The sequence below is a fragment of the Meles meles genome, chromosome 4 (assembly GCF_922984935.1).
Source record: "Meles meles chromosome 4, mMelMel3.1 paternal haplotype, whole genome shotgun sequence".
NCBI lineage: Eukaryota > Metazoa > Chordata > Mammalia > Carnivora > Mustelidae > Meles > Meles meles.
In genome coordinates, this window is record NC_060069.1 from 6,745,662 (window position 1) to 6,767,879 (window position 22,218).

At 54.9% G+C, this 22,218-nt stretch overlaps 1 protein-coding gene across 1 annotated transcript in view; it reads left to right on the forward strand.

The window, feature by feature from the left end:
- The first annotated feature begins 14,273 nt into the window (after nt 1-14,273).
- The window catches only part of KY (kyphoscoliosis peptidase), a 46,967-nt gene continuing 39,022 nt past the window's right edge, over nt 14,274-22,218 (forward strand). The window contains exons 1-3 of the mRNA XM_046001814.1: nt 14,274-14,613; nt 17,824-17,886; nt 21,525-21,587. Of these exons, the coding sequence (XP_045857770.1) occupies nt 14,478-14,613; nt 17,824-17,886; nt 21,525-21,587 (262 nt within the window). The 5' untranslated portion in view covers nt 14,274-14,477. The remainder of the gene's footprint in view (nt 14,614-17,823; nt 17,887-21,524; nt 21,588-22,218) is intronic.

A 22,218-nucleotide genomic window follows, 5' to 3' on the forward strand; every position in this document is an offset into this window, starting at 1 on the left:
CGACCCTTGTGTTATGTGGCTGACAGGCATCAGGGCTGGAGGAGTGGGTAGGAGAAGCCAGGACATCACCCCAGCACAGTGTCTGACCAGAACCCCCAAAAACAGGCTCATGAAGAGGAGGAAAAGGCTGTTCCTCCAAATCCACGGTCTGTGTTCCTCTGCCTACTGTAGAGTCTGCCTTTTTCACGACCCGCACCTTCAAAGACTGAGGGTCTGTGAGACAGAAGACAAATTCGTTTGGGTGTTAGGGTGAGAGTGAAGGTGGTAGAGGCGATGGAAATGGTGTTAGTGGTGGAGCTGGGGGTGGTGGTGGAGGTGAAGGGAGTATTATTGGCGACGGTGGTGGGCGGAGATGGTGATGCTGGTGGAGGGGGTCATGGGGTGCAGATGAGGTAGAGATGGGGGGAGATGGTGGTGGTGCCGGAGATGGAGATGGTGGTAGGGGGTCATGGGGTGCAGATAGAGGTAGAAGCGGAGATGATGATGGTGATGCAGGGGGTGGTGGTGGAAGTAGAGGGAAGCTGGTGGCCTCTTGGTAGAGAAGAAGCAGTAAGATGTGCTTCAGTAAGAAGGAAGCAGTCCAAGGGAAAAGTAGAGCGTGCACTCACCTCTGCGGAAATCTGTAGGATGTGAGTTCTTGGAAGTCCACCTGAAGAACAGTTGAGCTCAGTGAAAAGAAGAAACAGAAATGATTTTACTGTGGGAGTTAACTGGAAACCACTTGGACAGAAAGCCGTTCAGAAGAGTTGGGAAGGCCCACTTTGCTAAAAGCAGTTCCTTGTTTTAAAGATCAAGGCGGGGGCGCCTGGGTGGCTCAGTGGTTTAAGCCGCTGCCTTCGGCTCAGGTCATGATCTCAGGGGCCTGGGATCGAGTCCCGCATCGGGCTCTCTGCTCCACAGGGAGCCTGCTTCCCTCTCACTCTCTCTCTCTGCCTGCCTCTCTGCCTACTTGTGATCTCTCTCTGTCAAATACATAAATAAAAAAAAAAAAATCTTTGAAGATCAAGGCGGCAGTGAACTCATACTGCCACCCCCTGTTTGTCCTCCCTGCTCTGAGTGGACCCAGCTCCTGGGGGTCAAGGGCCACCTGGAATCTCTCCTCTTTACTGGCTCACACCAGGACAACCTTTCTCAGTCCTCACCTTCCTTCCTCACACCGAGGTAGACAGCTGCATAGATGGGGAGACCCATGGTCATGGGCTTCATGGCTTCCTCCATCCATGACCATGGCCAGGATCGCAGGAGAAGCAGCACGTCAGAGCACCCCAAGAGTTCACAGGGTACAGACTTGGATTTTATAGGCCCCAAGCTCCTCCTTCCAGGGCAGCCCCACAATGCAGCCCCTGAGCACACCCTGAGGACCCCATCTCCTGGTCACGGCACTTCCATCAGGAAGGTCTGAGCAGGGGCCTGGGAGCTGATGTGTGGCGGCTGCCCGCAAGTCCTTCCTCAGTGGCTGGAGCACACGGTTTGCCTGCTGCCTCATTTGGAGCCAAGGAGTCCCCTTCCAGGATGTGTCACTAGGCAAATATGCCCATGACGCAGACCCATGGCTGTTCCACTAGGTTTTTCATACTGATGAGTTGTGAAATACTAAAATATATATATTAATCTCTGCCTCCAGTGTCTGCTAATACTTGGTCTCTGAGCACAGTTCCCAACACAAAGCTCCTAAAACCCGTGTAATTTCTTGGACGACAGGAGGCTAGGATGAGAGGATTCTGGGAGGCCTCCTGGATGGGAGCGGGTCACCAGAAAATCTAAGTCATGATTACAAGCTTAAGCCCCAACCACCATCCTCCAGAGAAGGGGACTGGAGCAAGGAAATGGGTTCATAATTTGTCATGACTGTGTGGGAAAGCCTCCATAAAAAAGCCCAGAAAGCACCCAGGTTGGTGAGTACATCTACGTGCTGGGAGGGTGGTGCACCCCAACTTGGCAGAGACAGAAGCTCCCACACTTGGGAGCCTTCCAGTCCTCACCCTATAGATCTCTTCACCTGGCTGTTCATTCTTAGCCTTTAAACTATCCTGTGTTATAGGGGCGCCTGGGTGGCTCAGTGGGTTAAAGCCTCTGCCTTCGGCTCAGGTCACGATCCCAGGGTCATGGGATGAAGCCCCACATGGGGCTCTCTGCTTAGCAGGGAGCCTGCTTCCCTTCCTCTCTCTCTGCCTGCCTCTCTGCCTACTTGTGATATCTGTCAAATAAATAAATAAAATTTTAAAAAAAATCCTGTGTTATAAATCAGCAAGAGTAAGTAAACTCTTTTCCTGTGTTCTGTGAGCTGCTGAAATATACCATTTCAAGGAATGACATCCCACTCATTTTTCTGGAAACAGCCCGGGTGCCTGAAGGAAAGGGCTCTGCTTCCTGAGACTATGGCCGGCTGAGTGACACAGCTTCCCAAATGTCCTTTCCCTTCGCGTTGCCTCGAAACCACTCCCCCTTGCCTCCTGCTGTCCTGGGATTACAGCCCACTCCAACCCCTCTCAGGAAGTGTTAGCCCAAAAATCGGCTCCAGGCTCTATTTTCTAGAACTGTCTGGAAAGACAGCTACCTAAAATCCTCCTCCTCACTTCCACGGGTGTAGGTAAGAAGTTTGGGGGTGCGGGGGGATGAGTTTGAAGAGTACTGCCTGGGTCTGCGCTAGAGATATGAAGGCTGACCTGGGGATGAGCTGTTACAGCGGGAAACTGGTGTCTGCCACGACCGCCACGAGCTGGTACTGGTGGACCTAGGACACTTACTGGGTGAGGACAGGGGAGGAATTAAGATTGCTGCGTTTGCGATCTCCGCCTGAGAGCCAGTGGAACCGTTAACAGAAATAGGGGAGAAGCTGGGAATTGAGCATGGGTGCAGACGTGGAGGGCAGTCCGGGCTCTGCCATTGACTAGCTGTGCGCCCTCAGGAAGGTCACTTGTCCTCTCGGCCTCATTTCCTCACCTCTAAGGTAGAGACGGTGATGGCCTTTCCCCTGTTTAGGCAACGAATGGAAATAATACTCAGCACAGAACCCGGGCCACAGCCCGAGCTAGATACGTTAACTGTCATCTTGTCTTTATGGCCTTGGCCCAGCTGCTGAGTTTCCTCAAGTGCATAGTGGTTGGGACTGACTCGTGACCTCCAAGGTGCCTCCCCGTCTGTCCATCCAGGGGTAGACAGAGGGCCCCAACCCTTCCTGGGGCACTGGCTGGTGAAGGAAGGGGTATGGGAAGGCTCCAGTTCTGTGGAGAAAGTTCCCTCAGAGCCCTTGCCCTTGTCCATCCAGGACCCACAGGGTGGGGAGGGGGGGACGGGACAGGGGGACCCATTCCTGGCTCCTCCTGGTGCAATGTTTCTGGATGTAATTGGTGTGACCCTACACTAGAATTTCTTGGGGAGCCTGATGGAAATGCAGATTCCTGGCCTCCTTTTGATCAGCCCGTCAGACTTCGGGGATGGGCCTGGCACCTGAACTTGAATGTGCCCCCCAGTGATTCTGCTGCCCACTAACCGCTGAGAACCACCATCAGGAACCCAGACCCAGGAGCCCAGGGTCAAGTGTGACTTCTTTCCTCTCGATGTACTGAGGCTGAAAGGGCCAAGGTTTATGAGGGCTCTCCTCCCACCAGGAGCCTGACCAGAAGAAGTACCCTTGCCCATCTCCTCCTCAAACCCCAGCTACCTTAGCACACACCCCCTTTATCTCCCACCTCCAGGAATCAGTGTCTCTCTGTCTCTCTCCCTGACTGGGTCTCTCTCTCCATGTCCATCTTCCCCTGTCTCTCTACTTCCGTGTCTCTCCCCATCATCTCTCTCTCTCTCTCTCTCTCTCTCTCTTTTGATTACTCTCTTTGCTCCTCTGTTCCTATTGATCTCTTCTTCTGTCTCTCTTTGTCTGTCTGTCTCTCGGTCCTGCTATTTCTCTGCCTGCCTCTTTCTCTCTCTCCTTTCTCCTCTCTCTGTCCCTCCGTCTCTTTGTCTCTCTCTGTCTCTGTGTCCCTGTCTCTGTCTCATATCCCCGGTTTCTCTTTGTATTCCTTTCCCTGTCTTCTCTGTCCCTGGAGGCTCCAGGCTGCTGGCTGGGAACAGATGGCTGTCAGGCCTTGGCCAGAGGCACATGTCATCACAGGCTCCTCCCTCAGTGGCAGCTTTTCAGCCACCGCCTGGGGAGTGCAAACTGTCCTGCCACCAGCAGGTCCCTGTCATCACTGTGCTCCAGTGCCTGGCCCAGCCCTGGCCCAGCCTGCCTCAGGTAACCCTGTGAGAGGCAAGGTCCCCACTTCGCTTATGCAACAGCCTCTCCAGGGACCAGAGGCCTCAGGGGAGGTGCAGGGGGATACAGGGGTGGAGGGAGAGACCTCCACCCAACAAGCTTATCCCAGGCCCAGCTCTGGGAGCCAGGGTTCCTCCATGGACACAGACCTTCACCCGCTCCCCTTTCATACCAAGACATGGGGGAGAAGAAGCCAGGCTGGCAGAAGAGCCCTTATGTCCCCTGCCTGGTTTCTCCCAGACCAGAAGGGTGTGACACGCAGTGGCCTCGTGCTGCGGACCTTAGGCCAGCCCGGCCCAACCTCAGTCTGCAGAGAGTGCCGGACTCTGGTGAGAAGCTCGGGCTCCCCACTCCCATTGCCCATCCTGTGTTCTGGCTGTTCCTCTCCCTTCCTCTCTGGAGCAGACCCCAAGGCAACCTGGGGCAAACCTCTGCACTGGATGGGGAAGAGGGGCGATGTCACAGGATCCCTCATTTCCTGTGTGCCGTGCAGGAGACCAGCTGCTGAATTCAGAACAGCTGCATCAGGCAGGAATCAACACTCCCATTGTTCAGAAGAGAAACCAAGGCCCAGAGAGGCGACGTGAGGCTTCCAAAGTCCCACCGCACCAGTGGGGGACCCCAAGTGGCTTCGTTACACACCACACACACCCCTGGGATTGCTTTAAAGGAGGTCGGCTGCCTGAGGAGGGCACAGATGGACAGCACCGTCTTGAGAACCGCCTTATACACACTGCCTCCCAGCATCCCTGAGACCCCATAGTGACATGCACGCATGGGGGCTGTTTCTGTCCTTGCTCCTCCCATCCGGTGTCCCAGAGGTGCCCTCACAATGAGGGAGTGGCTGCCTGCCTGTGGTTGCATCCCATACTCCCATACTCGGGGACAGACGGTCCCCGTTTCAGAGCAGGCACCGCCGGCGCCAGCCACATGCTGGGCGGCACCCTGCCCCCTCTCACTTTGTCTTCTACCCTGGGCTGTGGACATCCCTGCGGCCAGGTTACAGGTCAGAAGACTGAGGCTCCCAGTTGCCTGGCAGTGCTGGGACTAGAGCTCCCTCATAAGTGACCTTTTTAGGATGAAAGCAAAAAATAGCTAGCAGGACCCCCCACCCCCACCCCAGACCCAGGGAAGTGAAGGGGAAGGCAGAGCCCAGGGGAGGCAGGAGAGGCTCTGCTGGATGGAACCGGCCTAGCAGGTGTGCAAATGCCAGAGGAGCCGAGAGCAGTCCCTGCCATGTGGGCTCAGACGGAAGGCCTTCATTTTGTGGTTTTCATGCATCCAGGAGGCCACTAAGCCTGGGAGCTGCCTCCAGGGCCTACCCTTCCCTGTCCCCAGCTCCCTCCCTTCATCCCTCCTGGCTAGAGGGAGGACAGGCAGGATGCAGTGGGAGAAGGCTGGCTCATGTTTCCCCCCTCTCTTCCTGGCAGGGATTACATGGTGAGCAAGGAGGACAGCTGAGCTGGCAGGTGGGCGGCCTGGTCATGCTGAGGGAGAAAGCTGAGGAGGAAGGACGGCTGAGGTAACCGGGGCCCCGAGCAGCCCCTCTGCGCACACAGCCCCTCTTCCCAGCCACTCTGAGGCCACGGGACCCAGGTCCAGTACCTAGGCACCTGCATTCCATTCCCCTAAACTCTGCAGGGTAGGCAAAGCCAAAGCCAAAGAGTATCTCGACAGACAGACAGACAGACTGACTTCAGAAAACAGAAGACCTGCAAGTTTGGAGGAGACGGCAGGGCTCATGTGAATGAGACCTGTGTAATTCTAGAATCTCTCATCTGCATGCCCCTCCCCCAATGCCATCATATCCCCCACTCCTCGAGGTCCATAGCTGTTTCTAGAAACCCTCAGTCTGGTCAACTGCAGAGCTACTTGACCCCACCCAGAGCCCGTGGTTGCCTGGGCCACCCACCTAATCATCTGGAAGTCCTCCAGCCCTGGGACGGTGGTTGTCAACACTTACAGTTCACCAGGTGGCCAGGGAACAATTTAGTGGCACCAAACAACGAGAACTGGGTATGGATCCAGAAAGTGCCGGCAGCGATATGTCAGTGGGAAACTGCACCTCCTGTGTGCCAGAGGGGCATAGGGCTGGGGCTCATGGACCCCTGACTGAAGCCCGAACAGAGAGGGGGTGAAGCTGAGCTCTCTTCCCTGGGGCTATGCTGGGACTCCAGAGCCCCCAGCCTCTCAGGAGGAGAGCTTGGACCAGACACGCAAAGCAAAGCTGGACATTGGACTGGTGTGCCAATGCCTGTAGATCTGCCTAAAGTGCTTGGTGCATCCTCGCAGAGAGACTCCAGGGCCAGGAATCTTCCAGAAGGATGCTAGATCTGGCCCAGCCACCAAGGGATGCTCCAGTTCCACATCGAACAGGTACAATCAGGCATCAGACTCCAACAGCAGTGCGTGCCCTCCTCCCCCCAACCTCCTTCTCGCTGCTCACCATAGGAGTGACGGTGTGTTCCTATTCAAACACACTTCAGGCAACGCGGTCCGGAAGTTAGCTGTCAGACAGCATGCTTTCCACTTACCCTGGACCTGTTTGCTTCAGGCTCTCATCCTGATGCTCTGTGTTAGCAAGCATGTTCAGTCTCGCCTTGCTCTTCATGTTTTATTCATGTGGAACACGTGCCCTGAGTCCCAGGTCCTCATCTCTAAAATGCAGGGAACTACCTCGAAGGGTTGTTGGAATAAGTAAGACTAGTGAAAGCTCCTAGCATGGGTCCAGCACAGAGCAGGTACCCAACACATATTTGTTCCTTCCTTCCCTCCTTCCCTCCCTGCCTCCTTTTCTTATTTCCTGCCTTCCTTATCCTCCATCTGCCCTCTCTCTCTCTTTCCATTATTATCTTCCCAAACTGCAGGGTCTAAGTATCTTGGTTGAGCCTCCTACAGCCCCCTCTTCTCCCTCATCTCCCCAGAACTCTCTTCAATTCCACTGCTCCCTTCAACAGTGGATCCGCACTATTTTCTAGGTCAACTACGATAGAGACTCATTCATCTCTGTGTCCCCACACCACCAGACACAAGGCCTGGAGCACGGTGTCTGGTTCTGGGTGGGACGAAGGGTATGGTAATGGGTGGGGAGGGGAGCAAATGGGCGAACAGATGAATGAGTGGATGGGTGGAACCAGTTAGATGCAAGGGATAGGAGAGTGAGGCTGGCAGAGAGACTGAGAGATGATGCTCAGGTCGAGAGGGAGGCATGGGTGAACGAATGACTGAGAGATGGATGGAAGAGAGGGGCACTGGATGGTCCCGATGGATCGATGTGAGGGAGCATGGGAAAGCATGGATTGTTGGAGGGTAAACAGATGGACAGAAGCACGTGTCACAGCTGGCTTTGCACTGAGGTAGGGAGGTGCAGAGAGCTCACGTCGATGCTCTTCATCCCAAATCAATGTTTTCACTGTCTCCTTCTGCTCTCACACTGTGAAGATGTGGCGGGGAAGGAAGGGAGTGGCTGACAGCAGCTGGAGCCTGGTACGATCTTCGTTGCAGATTTGCCAAGCACTGGCTTGGGGAGTCCGGCCCCCAGGCTGCCAGCATCCCAGTGCTCAGAGCCACAGGACTGGAGAAAGGCCAAGGGCACTCCGGCTCCTCCCTGGCCACTTCCACCGTCTCATCCTGGGAAGGTGCTGCCGAGAAGGCAACTGACCATACGAGCAGAGCTGACCATCCTCGTGCTCAGCACCAAAGGCTGGAAACCTGTCCATTTCAAGTTCACCTCCTGGTCTGCCTCTGCCACAGGGCAAGCTTGCATGTGGGCTACGCCGAGTTTCGGCTGTGAGGTGTCTCTATGCCGCCATCGCTAAGCCCAGAGGTCTTGAGAGCCACTGTACTGTCTTCTCTGCTCATTCCAGGGATGGAATTCCTGGCACAGAGTTGGCGTAGAAAAAAATGTCTGTGTTTAAATAAAATGGATACTGAGTCTTAGACACTCTGACTGTCACTTCGGGGAAAGAGGGATGTATTGGAAAACAGTGGTAGACCTTGATCTAGGTCACTCAGCTTGAATCCCGGCTTTACCACTTCCCAGCTGTGCAGTCTTGCACCAGGGTCTGCACCTCCATTCCCTCACCTGTGAAATCAGGATAATAGTTGATACTGCTCAAGTCTCTGCTGGGTTGCGAGGGTCTCACTGAGAACTGGCTTCTTGTCTGGTCCTTTTGAGTTACCCCCACCTGGGGAGCCAAGCCCAGAAGCTGATCACCCCTTCTGCCTAGCCTTGTCTCTCAGAGGGTAGAGTGGGGTCTGTTGGGAGGGGGCCTGCAGGCTGCAGGAGGGAAGCACGTCCCACTTTCAGATGTCTCTAACTAGGACTATGCATAATCACCCTGACCTCAATCTTTCTCGGTGAATTATGGAAAAAGAGTTCTCTGAAAATGAGACATGTGCTAAAGTTCCACTGGGCTCCCTGTCCTCTCCCTCATTTCACCCTTCCCAACTTAATAAGGACCATGGCTTATTAGCTGTTCCTGTCCAGCTCTCCTTGTCCTGTGCCTGCACACGTGAGACTAAAAATACCCGTGGCTCCTATTAGAAGCTGTGCCCCGGGGACAGGCAAGGCTGGAGGCTGCAGTGACTGGAAACTGGCCCCCTGGGATCCTGGCCATGGTGCCCATCCCCTTTGGGGTCAACAGGCACAACGCCTCGTTCTGACAGTCGCCAGGGGTCTTCAGGAATAATCACAAGGCTGTTCCGGCTTCCTTTGTGTTTTCACGCAGATACTCCAAGGCTGTCTCCCAGGGCTGACCCTCTTCACCACCTCATTAGACAATCTCCCAGCTCCCAGGTATGAGGGCTCTCTCCCCGGGCGACACACGTCACTCAGAGCACTGCCCTGGGCCCCGCCTCTGGAGAGGCTGGCCTAAATCTCAGCCCGCGGGTGGAAAAGACCTCTGTGCCCCTTTTCACTAACGCAGGCAGGACGGCAAGTATGTTAGGCTTGGTGGGAGCCATGGGCCCATCTAGAAGCCAATGTTGACTCCCTGGGAAAACTGCGCGATCCCATTTCTTGATCCTGTTTCAGTGTCAGTAAAATGGGCATAAAGGCGTCAGCCCAGCCTTCAGCTCTTGTGGGAATCCGTGAATTTGTGGAAGTCAAAATGCAGTCTTCCGTACAGGAATCACTGAGCACCAGGGAAGGAACCCTGCCGCGGGAAGTCCGTGTGCGGACTCCTGTTTCCCTCAGAGAGGCTGACCGAGGAATACGCGAGGGGCATTTCAATAGCTCGGCAATAAACACTTGGTGAAGCTGAAGAGGTAATCTCTCCATGGGCTTTCGTGTGCCACTGGATACCTCTCTTGGCACGCCGAGAGATATTTTGGAAGTGGTGGTGAGAGACAAATTGATTCTCATCATCTCCATCCACAGGAAAAGGCCAAGAATGCCATAGTGTATAAAGACTCCAAAATTTCAACTCCCCGGGACTTGGGATGTAGTGTTCCTGTGTTTGCACATTGCGATGTGCAAGGAGATGGGATTGTACTAAGCTATGGACAGGAAAAATGGGGAGAATCAATGAAGGCGTCATAGATAGAAATACTGAAACGGGCTGTCGGGCTGGTCAGGGAGAGAGACAGATCAGAAAGGCTGGGAAAGGGAACGGTGTTTGACAGGAAAGTCACAGCTCCTGGCTCCTGGTTGGGGCGGGGTGGAGGCGGCTGCATGGGACTGAGCAGTGCTGTTAGAACCAAGCACTCCCCAAATTCATGCTCCAGATGATTCTGTCAGCAGTGGGAGAAGGTGCCTTTAAAGCTGCTTGTCCTCGGTTAACCTCCTCTTCCATTCCCTGACGGTCTGAGAGAAAGGCACAGAAAAACAAATGCTATAAACCTCCAGAAGGCTGGTACGCCTCCGGGCTACAGGGGGATGTCGTGGCTGGTGGGAATCGTTCATTCTGTCCAGTTTGAGTCAAACATTTATTGAGCACCTCCTGTGTGCGATACACATAGAAGGCCCAGTGTGGGGGGGGAAGATGGGAGGGAATTCAAGAATGAGGAAGACCACGACCTGACCCTCCAAGAGCTTAATGCGGTCCGAGGCCAGGCAATCACATCACCATACACTGTGCTATGAAATAGAAGAGACCTGGTAGTTTGGAAGAGTTGTTTTTTTTTAACTAACATTTATTTTTTTAAGGTTTTATTTATTTATTTGACAGAGAGGAGAGAGAGAGAGAGAGAGCACAAGTAGGCAGAGTGGCAGGCAGAGGGAGAGGGAGAAGCAGGCTCTCTGCTGGGCAGAGCTCAATGCCAGGACCCTGGGATCATGACCTGAACCGAAGGTAGAGGCTTAATGACTGAGCAACCTAGGCGCCCCCTCAAACTAACTTTTAAATGTCCATGCGATTCCAAAAGGGGAACTGAGGGGGGTTAAAAAGAGAGGCAACTCAGAGAGCTGGCATCCTCCAGGAGCTCCAAGAATCAGCGTGACGAGGAGGGCTTCAGGGTGGAGGTGAGGGCCAGCGTCAGACTTCAAAGGATGGCCACACTGTACTCGTCAGGAATGTCCAAATACGCCTTTCAGGAAGAAGTGACGGCAATGGCAAATTCAGAAGTGGGAGCGAGCCAAGCCAGGCTGGTCAAGGCAGCCTAAGGAGTGCGTCCCAGCTTCCGAAAAGGTTTCTGGGAAAGTTCTGTGGTGCCTCATGTAACAGTTTATCCATATCAGCAGAAGCGAGGGTGTGAAGAGTCTACAACCTGGTCCATGCTCTTTATGGAGTTGCCCCACTTTCTGTGCGCCCCCCCCCTCACTGTACCAATGCGGAATACTGTCATGTCTACAAATTGCCTGCAGAAAGCCTTCCACGTATTGGCTTTGTCTGTCACATCCGTCCAGAGAAGAGAGAAACCTACCTCCTGAGATCTCTAGAGGGCTGAAAGCGTTAAGACGGGTGGTCATCACTCTTTCTTAGGAAAAGCTAAAATGTGAGTCAGGACACACCCTTTCTGGTGAAAACCTTATCTCCAGAAGCAAGCCTCCCCTTGTCAACCATTCCCCATCTCTAAGACAGCTCAGGGCTCAGAACACTGGGCCCACAGATAGATCCCATCTTCAAGCAAAAGGGTGGAAACAGTGTAGAGGACAGAAGGACATGAGTATTCCTGTAATGGAGGATAAAGGCAACAGTACGCCATTTTGACTGTTCTTTGTCTTTTCGCATGCTGAAATTTCCAACTCATTGTGATTAAGATAATTAAAGGTCTGCCCAAGAATAGAGATACCCCCTGGTTTGTCAAAGCCTAAACAAGGATGTGGATGAATCTGTTAGGTCGGATTGTGGAAGTTCTTGAATTCCATGTTGTTCAAGATGGTAGCAGGATGGTGGGGCTAGTATGTTGAGGAAAGCCTAGAAGCAGAAAGGCCAAGTAAATGTGTTTGGGGAGTAACGGACACAGCTGTGGCTGCATGTGTGAGTTGGCAGGGAAGTAGTAAAAGGTGACTCTACAGAATGAGGCTGGACCCAGGGTAAAAATCACAGGCTGAGGGTCTGTTCTCAGTCCCATTGGTTCGGGGTGGGGGGGGGGGGGGTTTGTTGAACAGAAGGGGTAGACCCTCTGAATGATACCTCATAGCCTCAGTCTCTCCTACTCTCTCTCCCCTTTCCAGATGCACCCCAACACCTTCCTGTGATGTGGTGTCCCCCTCTCTGCCAAAACAGCTAGTGTGGATGAAAGGATGGGTCAACAGGGGCCGGTGGGGGTGTATAAAGAATGAGGAGAGCATCTCATCTTTCTGCCCATGCTGCTGGCAGGGAGGAGCTGTGTAGGCCCAAGAATACAGCAATGGACTCAGGGCCATGGCTGGGAACCTCTGAGGAGTGGGTCCAGGTTCTGGAAAGCATCAGGATCCAGGAGCAGCAGAGTTTTCCAGAACAGCCAATGTGACACAGCCCCCATTTCATGGGTTTGCTCCAAAGCAATGTCTTCCCTGCATTTTTGTCCCCCAGGAAACATATGTCAACACCTGGACACATTCCAGGTTGTCACAACTGGGAAGTGGGTGCTACTGGCATCCAGTAGGTAGACCCCAGGGATGCTGCTATCCTACAACACACAGGACACTCCCCTACAACAAGGAATTCTCTGGCCCCAAACATCCATAGCAGCACAGACGAGAAGTCCCGCTCCAAAGGCTCTGTTTTCAGGCATCCTGGAGAGGCAGGAGGCGCCTAGACCAGCTTCCTAGACCTCTGGTGGATACATCCCCAGGTCATCATCGCCTCCGTCAGGGGCAGCTCTGGAAAGGGAGGCCATGTGAGCAAGCTCTTAACAGTGACTCTCCAGCAAGGAGCAAGGGAGAAGGATGGGACACAAATTCAGGCAAGGGGGCTTCAGCTTCCCTGCCCTTCCCGCTCAGTCCCATTCTGTAGTGAGAGGTGCTACCCAGACGCTTTGCTGGGACCTACACCCTTGAAGGAGCTAGGACACGCTGTCCCAGCTCAGATGAGGGAATGCTGCCTGGGCAGTCTCCAAGACCCCACGGACTTCACACAACCCATAGCCCTTACTTTTCTAGCCATCTAGAGAGCAACAAGGTTCAGCCAGCCCCCCAGCCGTGTGTGTGTGTGTGTGTGTGTGCGCGCGCGCGCGTGCGTGCGCTCTCTCTCGCGCTCTCTCTCTCTCTCTCTCTCTCTCACACACACACACACACACACACACACACACACACACTAAAAGACAGAACTCACTGCATGAGGAAACCTGCCTTGGGAGTCACCCACCTACACCAGTCCCACAGCTCAGCTCCCTAGGGACTCCAGTTCAGCGCTGCCAGAGACCAGTGACTTCGGCTTTCATTGGACGCCCAGTGAGCGAGGGGGTGGGGTGACGCAACAAGGCGGTGGCCTTTACTGAGTCACAGTCAGTGGAGAAAGACCTTCAGAAGCTGAGGGTATCTCTGGGCGGCCCCTGCCTCCATCACTTGTCGCTTTGCCTATCCACTTCCTCACCCTTAAAATGAGGCGCGAACCACAGCTACCATTGGGAGAGCACTTACTCTGCGCCAAGCAGTTCAAGTACACTTCATTCTCACAACAGCCCTGCGAGAGCCTGTATTGAATGCCCACAAGAGGGTGGGGACACGGGGCGGGGGAAACGGCTTGTCCACGGTCCCATGGGCATCCAGTGGCAGGGCTAGGGCTGCAATCTAGCACAATACAGTCTGCTTCCAAGGGGGAGATAGGAGCCCTCAGTGACCACTCTGCCGCCCAGGGTCATTAACCTCCAGTGGGATGGGCCCCAGGGCAAAGGTTTCTGTGTGCACGGCATTTATTAATGGTGGAAACTTAAGTTAGGGGACTGGCCCCGGCTGGGTGGGCCCACCGTGCCAAGGGCTACCAGGCAGATGCGGCTGTAAACACTCCTGAGACCCGGAGCCAAAGGCCCTGCTGCTGCTGGCTGGCCTGGCCAGGCCCCACTAAAAATAGATGGGCTCTCGGGTCCAGCTCCCTGAGCACAGCGGGCAGGCTGCTCCCTGCCCCAGCCTCCTCCTCGCCCCTCCCCCCTGCCCCACCAAGCATGAGCCAGGCTTCTAGAAGGAACAGAGATGTTAAGACTTCCACCACAAGCCAGAAAGAACTGCTAAGTTGATGCCCAGAGGTCACGTTCCAAGTCCTGGTGCAGCCGTAATCGCAGAGGTCCAGACCCTAACACCCTATCCATCTCCCTCTTACAGAGGAGGCCGTCGACCTCCAAAACCCATACAGGGAAGAAGGGGGGCCACCCCGTGCTCTTCTGCCTTTTCCAGAACGGACTCGCACTGTTGACAGCGCTGTGTGGTGTCCGTGTTTGCAGCAGCTTCCGCAGACGCCCCGGGAATCCCCGGAGCCCGCGGGGGCCGAGGCAGCGCGCGGCCAGCCGGGGAACAGCGCCCGAGTCCGGGACGAGCGCTCCAAGCGCACCGGGCGGGAGGCTCTCTGGAGCCGGCAACTGTGGCGCCCGCGGCCCGGGTGCAGGTCAGGGCTCGGCTGGGGATTTCTTTTCAAAGGTGACTTAGAGCGGCCTCGTTAGGGTAGCGCCCTCCCGGGCGGGCCCTAATGGCGTGTTTGGCAGAGTCAGCGAAACGCGGCGCCCAGCGGCTCGGCGGCGGGGGAGCGCCCTCTCCCGCGCCCTCGCCGTCTCCCGCGCCAGCCAGCGGCGCGCACGGGGCCATTTGCAGCGCAGGCAGCCTCGAGAGCGGCCGCGGCGCCACTGCGGGGAGCGAGGCGGCACCATGGAGCTGAAGAAGGACAGCAACGCCGTGTCCATCGACATGCTGCTGATCGTGCACTCGGAGAAGCGCCGCGCCGCGCAGGGCACGCACTCGGACCCGCAGGCGGACCCGGGCGCGCTGCCGCAGCGCAGAGGAGGTAACGTGCGCCCGGCCCGGGCCCCCGGCCCCCGCACCTCGGCCTCTTCGCCCTGAGGCCCGCCCGCCGGGGGGCGCCTCAGGCACCCCCGAATGAGATCAGCGAGACCGACCCTCTCCCCGCCGCTGCCTGCGCCTCTGCGCCCTGGCACCGGCGTCCCGTGGCAACGCGCAGCCCCGTGATTGCCCTGGGGTTGACTCCCTGCGTCGGCTGGTCGGTGCTTCCGTCAGCCCCCCGGGGAGCCACCTTCCTCCCAGTCACTCTCTGAAGGGTGCACAGCAGGGTTAGAAGATGCCTTGGAGGAAGGGGGCCAGAGCCTCAGGCCTGACCCCTGTGTGGCCGAGGCCTGCTCCTCACATGGCACATTGCGGAGCACAGGGGACCCAGGGAAGTCTGTGTGTTGAATCAGACTTTGAGACACGGAGCTCCCTTGGTGTCCTTGCACAACTCCTGGCCTCAGTTTCCCCTATCTTGAAGCCTCTCCTGGCCTCCCACAGTAGAAGCCATAAAGGGTGGTGTAAAAGGCATACAGGCTTGAGTTGGGTTAGCTAAAATCTGCTTTCTTCCACTCTCACGGATCTATTAATTTTACTCTTCGTACAGACTTTGTGAGGAAAGTCTGAGGAAGGGTAGACTGGAAAAATGAAGTGACTGTTTATAGAGCAATTGTGGAAAGCAGCACTCACTGTAATCTCCAGAGAGGACGCACTGAAGAGAATACAGATGGGGAATCACAGATGTTAGATAAGCCCCCTCAGAAGTTAGGGAATCAGTCCTAGGTCTAGGAGAAAGCCCTCCCGAGGTTTCTTGGGGGCTGGTGTGAGGTTTGTGCTAGGCTGACCATGGACCCGTGCTTTGGGAGTGATGTTTAATAGTCCATGGGGTAGAATGACTTCTACCTCCTGCCTGTCTTCCAGCTCCAGAGCTCCTCAGAGTCTGCCTTTGGCTCTTCTGTCTGCAGAGGCCCTGTGTGCACTGAACCCCCACCTTCTACCTGCCCCACGGAAGCAGTGGTGCGGTGGCTGGCTTGGCCCCCACCGGTCACACAGGCTGGAGCTGTGCCCCATAGTTCCTGGTGACCTCTTGGGGAAAGAAATAGATTCTGGAGGGTTGTGCATGTTATCAGGTACTCCAGTCTCTGGAGGGATTTGGGGCCAGTTGTTTGGGTTACTTGGTTCTTTCATTCTCAGAGCTGCTCTTGGAAGAGGTGGAAATGGCCCACCCGGGGAATTTGTAATGAAGAAATTGGCAGAGTCCACCTGCTCCTTGATTGAAAAGAAGCTGCCTCTCCTCCAGACACTGTGGTTGAGAAGGCCTCCCCCAGTGTGTGGCAAGGCCAGAGGGCCCCCAAGAGGCCCAGCTCCTGGTCAGCCTATGAGTCCCCTCCTCCCTTCCCCCCCTCTGATTGCATCTCTCTCCTAAACTCTCCAACACTAGAAAGAGAGGAAGAGGAACACAGAGAAGCCCCAGAATTGGCAGGGATCAGGACTGTTCCCTGAGGCGTCCCACCCCTAGCACACACCCTACAGGACTCCAGACCAATACATTTCACACTCATGACCACGACACAAGGGAAGAAGATCCTGCTTGCCAAGGGTCTGTTATTTCCGCTATTTGTCTCCATAATTTTCCTGAAGGAGGTTTTCTCCCAGACACTAGGCCAGCAGAGAGGCTAGTGTCAATTATCTACGATCAGTTCTGTACCGAAGCAGAGGGAGCGTTCCAACCTCCACGGCTGCCGGGTAGTGTTGATATCCAAGAGACCCCTGGTAAGCCGGCCAACAGACCCACACAGCTGAAGGCAGGGAAACACTGAATTAAATTAGCATGTTCCAAGGCCTCTTGTTGGGGCACAAGATCCAAAATGTCCCCACACCTCTTCCAGGCATCTCCTCCTATCTCCCCTCCTGCCCAGGTCCTTGGCTCTGTGAAGGAAGACCTGAGCTCATAACTGTCACAATGCAGAGGGCTAAGGACAGATGTGATCGGGTGGCTTTCTGCTGTGTCCTTGTGGCAGAAAGAGTCAGAAGGACAAGGAGGCAAAGAGAGTGTGTTCCTGGTGGCCAACAGATGATCTCTGCTCTTTCCTCTACAGCCCTTCCATTCTCCTTTGCACAGTGCTTCTCAAAAGCATGCCTGGACACCCTCACCTCCTATCCTGTGCCCTGGAGGAGGTGGCCTAAAGCCACCTCCACCCAGTCTAAAAGTGCCCCATAGTCAGGTTTCATTTCCCCAAGTTGGTGTGATGTGTGCATTCCACTCCACACAAGTGTCAGCAAGGGTTCCGAGCAGTAAGCTCGGATCCTGGCTGCAGAGAGCACTGGAGAAAAGAAGAGCATTGGGAAGGGACTGGGGGACTTGCTGGGGTTGCAAGGGCTGGAGACCCAGGCTAGAGGCCGAGCTTCCTGGAACAGCACCATCAGCTGCCCAGCTGAGCTGGTCTGTTGAGGAAACCTCTGTTGCCACCAAAGGACCCTAGGGACTCCTTCCTCATCGGGAGCTTGATCTTACCGCAGCTGCTCCCATTGTCAGAACGTACACCATTTCTGTGCCAGGAACTCGACCTTGCAGCCGCCACTTCCAGCCATGACCGGAGAGAGAGAGAGCGAGAGAAAGAGAGAGAGAGTGTGCGCTTCTCTCTTGCATCATCAGGTCCTAAGGTGGAAGCAGACACAGGTCCCTCGGAGTGGCTGTGCCTGGGCCACACTTGTCCATGGTGCATAGGTCCATAGCTTGTCCATAGCTGCAAGGGAGGCTGGGAGACTATCATCCAGGGGAGAATTTTCAGTTTTCCAACAATCACTTGAGTTTCCCATAAGGACAGACCCTCTTTGCCCACCCTCCACCTTACATCCTGGCTCTAAAAGTGGGAGATTCCCCGCACAGGGAAATAGGCAGGATGAATGAGGAGCATCTCCCACAAGGTGCCTCCGTATTCATGCGGCAGAGATGTCGCATGAAAAATGGGCATCTGTACTGGGTAGATTCTCCCCGAATGATCCTGACAACCACCTTTGAAAACTACCATTCTAGTATTTTCCTATAATGTCTTAAAGTGCGTCTTATTGGTGGGCGGCCTCTCCCGGATGCTGACAGAGCTGGGTTCCTCCAGCCCCACCTCAACCCAGATGCATTAGCAGCTGTCCCATCATTTGCTGGCCTGGGTCTTCCCACCGTGGAGACCCTCAAGCCAGACCCTATATTCCACAGGACTGCAGGGCGTCGGAAACGGAATCCGGAGATGGCAGAGATTCGAAGGAAATGACGTGCATGGTAACTCTCTTTTCATCTTATTTTCTTTACAGTCTCTGTAATTCAACACATTGAAAAATGATGGAAGCATTCGATTTCACTGGCTCTAGATATCGAACCAATCAGAAAGTGGCTGCTTGTGATTCAGCCATGCCTCTGCGGCCACTGTGACCCCAGAAAGTTTTCAGAAAGTTTTCCCTGGCATTGCATCCCCCAAGTTTTGAGTGTGTTCCCCCTGGAGTGGGGTTGCTCACATCAGGCCCGGTATCCATCCTTTGAAAGTTTTTTCAGAAAGGAGGTGGCCTGTCTGGGGACATTATTACTCCAGGCCTAGGGAGATGGGTGCTCTGTACCAGTCTGGCTGGTGACCCAGAATATAGTAAGATCTGAGAGAAGTCCATTTCCAAAGCCTCCTTTCTCTGGTGCCGGCAGTCTGTCACCCTGCAGGCCCAGGACAGCTCTGGGAATGCCATCCATGGACTGACCCTACTAGGTCTTTTTCTGTACCCTTCAGAGATTCATAAACCCACCTTCCAAGAACAAACATCAGCGAAACTGCACTGTGGGCATGTGAGAATTCTAACAAGAGTCAGATCTTCATTCCTGGGGCCCCACTAGGGGACACTTTCAGATCTGGGCTCATCAAATGCTGGCGTGAAGAATCCTCTGCCGGTGGAGAATCGGGCCCCCAGCTGAATGAGACCAAACAGCTATGCTCTGCCCTCCTGACAGTAACAAAAGGGAAGGATGAAATTCTAAAAGTAAACACGTTCATTCATTCCCTCATTAAAGGTCTGCAGTGTTTCCTTCGTGCCGGGCAGGATTCTAGGTGTTGGGATAAAGATAGTCAAGACCCCCTGCCCTCATGGGACCGTGTTAATGATTATAATCATAATGCTTTTCACTACAAGAGAATCCCAGCTCCCTGGAGGTTAAGACCTTTCCTGTGTTCCCTGCCCTATCACGAAGACATGCTCCTGCCCTGGGGACCAGCCCTTGGAGTCCCGGCTCATGGGCATCCACGGTGGGATGGCTTCCTTACCTTCGTTTCAGGGCCATAAGATACACCTGCTCTACCTGGACCAAAGCCGATGCCAAAGTTAGAAAACTAGACTGCAGGCTCATTAGAATTCTAGAATCAGACCACCAGCAGCCTGTCCACAAAATGCACAGCAGGCAATGCAGATATGCACGCTTGGCCAGCGTACAAGCGGTGAGTGGGAAAAGTGGGTTGAGGTGGGAGGGAAGAAACACAGCCATCTTCATTTGTTATAGCTCTCTTGCCTTGAGTTGTCGGAAATTCATCTTAAGGCTTCTCAGCCATGTTATTATGTTAGGAGACGATGGAAATACAGTGAATTTATCCTACTTTTACCATCTTTAGGGCCCCTGATTTGAGGGAAGTTTAGTGGGAAAAATACAACAAAATAAAGAGGACCACAGGGTGCCTGGCTGGCTGAGTCAGTGGAGCGTGCGGTTCTTGATCTCCTGGTTGTGGGCTTGAGCCCCATGTTGGGTGCAGAGATTACTTTAAAAAAATAAAAATCTTTTTTAAAAATAATTTTTAAAAATGAGGAGTGTGAAAGTAGTTCTTGCCAAACCACCAGAGAAAACTAAGAGTTTCAGGTGAGTGGAGGCCTGGAGAGAGGCTCTGCAGAGCCTGCAAAAGATAAGGGTTGCATCACTCCACCAGTATAGGTATTTTAAAGTAAAATTTTATGTATGTTTTCAAGTCGCACGTGTGCATGCAGAAACGAAAATCACGGCTTCTCTCTCCGTGTTTTCTGACGGTGAGACTCTGCGTACATACTTCCCTCACTGGCGTCCAAGGCACCGGCCCTGGAAACTGGATGGCTTTCATCTGCAAAGGAGGCAGCTGATGGCTTGTGCTGGTGGAGTGTGCACAAATGTGGCCGACCATGGGGCAGATCCAAAAAGGCACATGTTCCCCTTCTCACTGCCCTGTGTGCTCCTTGAGCCGGGGCGTTGGCAGGGTGGGGGGAGCCTGCTCCAAACTTTTCCGAGCAGCAGGTGTTCGGGCCCAGCCAACCCCACTAGCTTGCCCGGCAACGGGCTTCCCCTGCTGTGATTGGCTGCTTTCCTTGGTCCTGGCCGAAGTCTGCCTAGCAGCATGGGGACGGACACCCCATAGCCACAGGGAAACCAGTTGTGCAGCCCTGACTATAAATACCCACAGCAGCTATGCCAGCCAATCGTCCTCCTTGAGGATTCCCTTCCCGGATCCTGTTTCCTTCATCTGCCAGCCCAGCAGGAGATGTAGCCAGCTGTGCCCGAAGGAGGCAGCCTTGCTGTCCTCGCTTGAGTCTGGCCTAGAGCTCCAGACCGACATCACCGTGGACTGGCACACTCAGTGCTCCTAGCCCTCGGCCAGCCCACCGACCTCAGCCCTCGGAGTGAGGGTCCTGGCTGGGCCTGCTCATAGGAGAAGACTAGAGCTGGCAGGTTCTCCAGGGCAAGCCCCTGCCAGGGGGATCAAAGATCCAGCCCAGCTCAGGGACCTGCCTATCCACCTTGACCGCCTTCTGCCTGGGCCCAGGTGTGGGAAGCCCTGAGTGGCAGGTCTGGTTGGGTGCACAAAGGAAGATATCTGAATGGAACCTGCTGAGACCAGCGCCCCAAAGGCAGGCCTATTTCCAGGCCCAGGCCCTACCCCTAGCGACCACTTCCAGTGGCAGGCCCGACACTTTTTGCAGACCAGTGGGAGGCCAGGGAGAAGGTGGCAGGCCAGGGTGGCCACTGTGGGGTAGGCTCTCTGCCACAACCCTGGTCCTTCCCCAGCCCCTCCCCCGACACCCCCCGTACCTGCAGTAGCCTCAGCAAGACCAGGCCTCCACAGCAGCCGGTAAAGGAAAGACATAGGAAAAGCTGTTGTTTCCCATAAGTGGGGCAGGTAAGCCTGTGGGTTCCCCCTTCATGGCCTGCGGCAGGAATGGGCCCTTTCTCACAGCTGCCTGACCCCACTAGGCTCTGAGGACAGCTCTATGTTCCAAGGACATAAAGATCCCTAGTACGTGGAGACAACGTTTACATAGTGGGGGCCCTGTGAATGTCCGTGAAACTGACCCAGACTGCAGGTCACCCCAACTCCTAAGCTGGAGTAGAAGGCAAGCTGTCTCCATTCTGCTCAGAGGGAGGCAGGAGCTCAACCTAGGAATCAGGAGACTGGGGGTTCATTCTCTGGGGGCAATGTCTTTAGCCAAAAGTTAGGCCCAGGCGGCAGGCCTATCAGCTATAAAATGGGGATAGGAGCCCCACTCCCCGGGCCACTCCACAGAAAGGGTGATGATCGGCAAGACATCCCTTTGCACTTTGGCAGCTGAGCCTGGCCACGTTGAAGCTGGGACCCATGCGAGGGGCGCCCAACTTCTCGAGAAGAAACCCAGCTTCTGCTGGCACCGCTGAGACATGTAAGGGTGTGCGCCCACAGGTTCACAGTCACTTGCCTCTGCATTCGGGTGTGTAAAGGGGCTGATTCACACGTGTGTGCACACAGATGGGCACACATTCAGGTCAGGCCTGGCATGAGTCCACCCCCCATCAGCCTGCCTTTCTTGCAGATGCACACAGCTCCCTGGTCGGCCCCGGGGCAAATTCCGCCATTGTCCCAGTGGTCACTGCGGATCTGTCTTGCTTCACAGGAAGCCTGGCGGAGAAGCAGCACCCACAGCAGACCCAGGTCATCACTTCCTACGACAACCAAGGTAAGGATTCACCACGCCCCGTGGCCTCTCCTCCAGCTCCCATCTGTCTGTCTCTGCTTCCCAGGCCAGAAACACAGCAAGGAAGGAGGCAAACTTTCTTCTCTGCCCCATGGATGCTGGAGCACCCTCTCCCTCTCCTTCTCCCCGCATCCCACGGGAAGCAGGGAGAGGCTGCGTGATGACATGGGAGAGAGTGATCAAGTCCTTGGGCCACAGAACCCACAGCTGTGGCTGTGGCCCCTCAGGGCCCTCGCTGTCATCAGCAGAGCTAACATTTATGAGTGCTAACCATGTGCCAGGCACCCTGGTGGTCCCTTTACATAATTATCCTCCTGCAAATGAACTTCACACTCCTATGTGATCCGTACTCTCAGTGGCCCCGATTTATAGATGAGTAAACTGAGGCTTGGAAAGATTGTCATATGTCCAAGAGCACAGAGCCAGAAAGCATCAGAGTGGGGGGCAACCTGACCCCCACCTCCCCACAGCCACCGCAAGGCCTATGCTGTTAACCCTCACACAGCAACGCTTCCACAGAGCTTCTGGAAAGCAGCCTTCCCCCTGCCTGCTCGCTGTCCAAGCCTTCCCTCCTCCTGAGTCACAGCGGTTCCCTGGCCTCTCCTTCTGAGAC